The 5605-nt window shown below is 43.2% G+C and overlaps 1 protein-coding gene across 1 annotated transcript; it reads right to left on the bottom strand.

Moving 5' to 3' along the window:
• Positions 1–249: 249 nt before the first annotated feature.
• Positions 250–5128, bottom strand: wasf3a (WASP family member 3a). Its single transcript, XM_086177314.1, has 9 exons — positions 4947–5128; positions 3859–4020; positions 2457–2591; positions 2220–2373; positions 2020–2137; positions 1761–1945; positions 1156–1377; positions 766–1070; positions 250–450 (listed from the first exon to the last, which is right to left on the bottom strand). Exons 2-9 carry the CDS (start codon positions 3989–3991, stop codon positions 293–295), a joined length of 1410 nt encoding a protein of 469 aa, XP_086033440.1. The 5' UTR covers positions 3992–4020; positions 4947–5128; the 3' UTR covers positions 250–292.
• Positions 5129–5605: the final 477 nt, after the last annotated feature.

Raw genomic sequence — 5605 nt, 5'->3', positions numbered from 1 at the left:
TAAGTATTGGTATCAGCCTCAGTGGAGAACAGAGCTACTCGTGCTTATCGAATTCATCTAAAATGCAGGGTGTCATAAAAACCATTTGCATCTCATCAGTTACAAAATAAGACCGTTTTTGTTGATGCAATTTCGAACCATGCGCTGTACATTTAAAAATGCACCCACTCCGTTGTATTATTTCCCCCCGAGATATGCATTTCCCTGCTCCTGTTAAGCTGCGTCGGTGTTTGGAAGCTACCACGTGGACAGAAGACCAAAGATTTCGTCGCTCCAGGCAGCGTGAGCGAGGTCAGTCCGACCACTCGTTTTCTTCCAACTCAGAATCGTCCTCGGAGTCGCTGTACTCCACCGCGATGCGCCGCGACAGAATGGTGGCCACGTCGTTCCCCACCGGCTCCCGCTTGCTCTGCTGCTCTTGCTGCTCCTGCACTTTCTTCAGTTGGATGCCTGAAGAGCACAAATGAAGGTATCGTTTGTTAGCGAATCATTTTTTCAGCTATGCTCCACTACTCTTAGCTGTGTAACATGCGGTTTGTCCAAATTCTCATTGTGATAGAACTCGATGAAGGACTATGATGAAGGTCAGAGGAGGGTTGGGCAGAATAGAATTCTGCAAATTAATATTTTTGCGCGTGTCATATTCTTGCATGGGTATCTGCAGAAATGCGTGGATTTTAACAGGAAATGAACCGGAGATGTCACATGCAGGACACTTCTGGTCATTGGCACGACAATCCCGTCTGTTTTTATTCCAACACTTACCCATGCGAATAGCAGACAGGAGGTCACTTCTGGCGTCCCTCACTGGCTTCGGCTCCACTCTCCCTCCTTCTCTGTGTCCACCGGGGTGAGAGGGTGCAGCTGGGGGAGGCAAGGGTGGAGGCGGCGGTCCTGGCGGGGGAGGAACCCTATGGGGTCCCGGAGGAGGTACAGGGGGGAGAGGGTGACCCGGGCCGACATGCAAAACTCCATTATGGGGTGCTGATGGGACGGCACCCAGAGGTGAACCGAAGGCCGTCTGCGCTGATGGAATCGGTGGGCCTGGTGTCGGGGGAGGGGGGAAGGAACTGGTTGACCGGGAAAAAACAAGATGGTTATAAACCCTGACATAGCATTAAGTTATAGCTCTGATTGGGTGACGAACAGACGTACTTGTAATCCGCAGATGGGCGCCTTGAAGTGGTCATTTGGTCGCTGCCTGGAGGCTCCATTGGGGAGTAGGTGACTCTCTTGTAGTTCAGGTCTATGCTGTGGTACTCGTGCTCCACAGGTGTCGAAGGGAGTGTTTTTCCAGGCATGCAGGCGTGAGCCTTGGCAAAGTTGCAAGCAGAGTGGGACGGGGCTGGAGGGACGGGGTAGTCTGGGAGGTCAGGCCTGGATGAACAAGGAAAAGCTGCATCTCATGCAAACACCTTTGAATAACCATATGATTGATTTTTTTTTTTTAAATCGGGTTATAATCTTTACACAACCGGGGTATTTCTGTTGCAGCCACTAGAACAACCATCACCAGACAATCTGTCTCGGCGACAAACATTTCTTGTTTTTCACTAGATCGTTTCTTTTTCCAGGCAGGTGTAAACAGTATGTAAACATGATGAATTATATATACTACTTTTGTGATTATCTTAGGGTTATTTTGCTTACTGGCTGCTTTGCAATTCTTCCAATGGAACTTGCCGGTTTCTTCAGAATGTGTGGATTTGAGACTCCACCTGAAACCCCTCCTGTTCAATTCTGTATTTGAATGCACGTACCTGCCATCAGGGGAGAGCGAGCCCTCAGATGATGCTCCGCGACGGAGCGTCTGTGGATGACGGTGATCGGGACGAAGTTCTTTATCGAACGCCATTATGTTCCACTCGTGGCGACGGTTTCGAGCCTTTCTCACTTTCTTGACTTCACGCTGAATGGTGCTGTTTTCTACACGTCGCCTCTGTTCCTGGGAAGCATCCAGGCAGAGTAGGTTATCCACTAAATCAGAATAAGATATTTGATGAAGGAATATGTCCTCACTCTCTGTTTCCTCCTCTCTTTCCTCTTCTCTTCCGTGTCCTGAAGCATTTTTTCCTTCCACAAGTCAAAAAAGTATGACGGGTCTGAGTAGAACTTCATTGCGTCAGTGGAGTCCTCACTTTGAATAGAAAAAAAAACAAAAAGACCTTTTCAAATGACAGTTACGTACTAGAAGATAAAAACTTCCCAAGAAGCAGTACCGATAAGCTGTGAGGTCGCTGAGAGGTGGAGGTCTGTCGCTTCCGCAGTACATCTCAGCCAGAGAACTGGGAGTGCTCCCTTTGGACAAAACCTGCTGATCCTGGACACTCGAGCTTTTAAATGCCTTTCTCATGTTTATGTCCTGAAGAGAGACTTCAAAAACATAAGACAAAATCTTTTACTTTACTATCAAACAAAAGAGAACCATAAAATAACAATGTAAAAAACGGACTGACCCTCCTCCACACTCGAGTCTAACTGCGTGACTTTAACGGCCAGGCGATCAATTCGGTCTTGGAGAGAGTTTGCGCGCACATAGAAGGTGTTGGCTTCATTGAAAAGATCCCCAAATACATTTTCTGCATGCTTACCTGCAACAAGAGTACATAAAAAAAAAAAAAACAGTTGTCAAATTAGAGAATCAGTGTGTCACAAGGCGTTATAGGCATCAATCATCTGTTGTGTGCTGATAATGAAGATTTATATTACAGCCATTCTTTGTGCATTTTACAGTCCACGTCATTTTTCTGGATTATTCGTGGTCGTGTGGTCTGCCCTCGTACATGACGGCGTGAATGACACACGCCAAGCGGCGGGATCCACTTAAAGTGGAGGCTATCAATAGACTGCTGTTTCTGTCTCTGCCCGCTCCTCCTCTCCGTCTTATCTGCCTGTGCTACAAAGCTTCACGGTAAGCTCTAAGCTCCCATAACTTCACTAAATCCCAAACACACACACACACACACACACACACACATACACACACACACATACACACACACTAATCAGAGTATCTACGGGCCAGATGTCCGTGAGTAAATTTGGTTCTTAAAATAGGCTTTTGCATTATGTTTTTCCTCTCCCTCCCGCTTGTGTCACTTGCTTTCAGTGCACCAACTGCATTGTGGACGTTGCAAGAGCACAAAGGTGTACAGAATGGTGTTTATAACATTTTATGAAATAGGTTTCCATCATTACATGAGGTTGCTGGTAGATGTGAGAATTTACAGATTCGGTGCCACTTAAATCCTTCTCAAAGCCATGACTTGTGCTAATCTATTTGTCTAGAAATGACAGTATTAGCATTAGTTGTTGGAAGACAACAATTGCAGAAACACTGTTAAAGCCTTGTATTTCCTCCGTTGGGATCCTGTGTTTGAAGAACCAACAGATGCCTGTTAGGTTTTAGAAACCACCTATTATTCCACAAAGTAAAACAAACAATTTATATTCTTAAATTCTTGTTTGAGAGATTGCACGAATTCCATAGATTTTGATCCTGGTTAAATAGAAATGAAAACTCATTTTTGCAGTGAAATATCCTGGAAAAACATGCTTGATGGTCAAGCAAACTCAAAACTTGCATCAATGTGTTATTTTTATCACTACTGATAATCATGTCTTATTGTATTCTATTCATATTTTTTCTTTTTCTACACTCTTTTTCTTAATCAAAGCATTCACCCATTCTTATATGTTTCATATGCTTAATTTTTTACCTATACACTCTTTATTGTTGCCCTTACGAAATATTGTACAAGGAGTTACAATAACTTTTTATTTATTTGAAACAGTACCTCTTCCACTGACAGGTTCCTAACAATTTCTTCAAGTTCAAACAATGAAATATGATCTTACTGAGACTGCTCAACTGGCGGATGATGGCAGAGAGCGTGTTGTTGGTCACGCATTCCAGTTCATTGCCGATTCCCTCGGGTACCGCTTTGTGGCACAGATGCCGAGGCTCGATGTTTCTTTTGACCAGAGGCATGATCCCGTCTTACATCTCAGCGTCAGCACCTGCAGGGAGACCGTTTACTGGATATGACAACCTGGATTCATCGAAATACAACTGACGAGGAGTCCCTAATTGAGAAAATGATGACACATAATACATTTTCAGATACCATTCTCTCATTTGTCTATTGACTATACCTCACTTTATACTGGGGTCTGTAAGGCAAGTGAAAGGTATTCCTGTCTCTTTGCAGCTCAAAGAATATGTTAACAAAATCATACCATATCAAAGACACGTTCTCTGGCTAGAAACGTGCAAAGAATAAACATAAAGGGATAAACTGCCTGTATTTAGGACATTTCAACAGTTAATGGCCTATGATGTAACACTACTCTGCCTCGACTTCAACATTTTAAATGTGCTTTCATGGACCATTGAACGTCCCTTTTTTGGTGCAGGTCATTAACATGAAGCAATGGATGGTACTATTTGTAGGTAGAGAAGAAGCAAGCAAACACAAAAATTAACAATTTACAACATCTATCATTTTATTTACATTTTGGTGCAAACATTGCAATCTTTGCTACTCTCTTGTAAATGTGATTTTTTTTGCACAAAACTAATTACTGAATTAAAATGATGAAAATGTCACCTTAAATAATATTATAGTTTGATATATGATAACAAACCATGGTTATGCATAAGTTAAAACGTATTGTTTTTAATACCTTAAAGATAACAAACAAAAAGAGACATGTTTTTGTTGTCATATTAGCATCCAAATTAGCCTGATTAGCGTAATTGACATCAGATGTCCCACAATGCACCGCGCATCGGTAAACAATTAACAGGTAACCTCTTATCCTCTTCTCTTAGTACTTTGACAAAATTCAAATATACGGCTGGTCACTTTGATGTGTTAATAAATATGTACTTAACAATTGAATGATAGCGAGTTTAATGTTTGAAAAGTATAACACATTCCTACCTCGAAGCCGCTCGTAGCTTGAGTAGCTAGCTCGTCGCATTAGCATTCGGATTAGCATTAGCACACCCGGCGGGTGGAAGTCAGAGCCGCCGGCGGCCGAATTGAACTAATTCTCGGATGTCCTGCAGCAGCCGTGTGCCGGACAGCGACGGGAGTCATCTCCGCACAGGCCAGAGTTCACACTGCAAACAAATCTCCAGCCCAAATCACAGCATGAGTGTGTGTAAGGGGGAGGATTTAGCCGGCGGATTTACTCCAGTCGCCCAATCCGAGCCGCCGCCGCCGCGCCGGCCGTTCAGCACCCAGTGCACCATCCCAGGTAGGCTTCTACTTTTCAGATATTTATCTAAGAAATGTTGACTATAAGGGCTCGAAACACGACTTTACACCTCACGCAAGCAGAAAATAATTACAAAATGCATCATATGACAGGAAATGGTAAGTTCCCTGATCCCAGTTATAACACAGTGAGGATTTGAAGGATGAAAAGTCTTCAGAAAACTGAACAAGTTGAGGTGCTATGATAACATCCGACAACAACAAAACACAAAGAGCGTGCATTGTATATATTGACATAAATGTTATAAAACAGGAACATAGTTTTCATGTTAAAGGGGCCTTTTAAAGTCATCACTAAAGCACAATTGTCTCAATTGCTC

Source organism: Fistularia commersonii, chromosome 29, assembly GCF_037954325.1.
Source record: "Fistularia commersonii isolate RoL2024-O1a breed Wild chromosome 29, RoL_Fcom_v1.0, whole genome shotgun sequence".
NCBI lineage: Eukaryota > Metazoa > Chordata > Actinopteri > Syngnathiformes > Fistulariidae > Fistularia > Fistularia commersonii.
The sequence above is the reverse complement of the archived record's forward strand: the minus strand, read 5'-3'. Positions and strand labels throughout refer to the sequence as shown.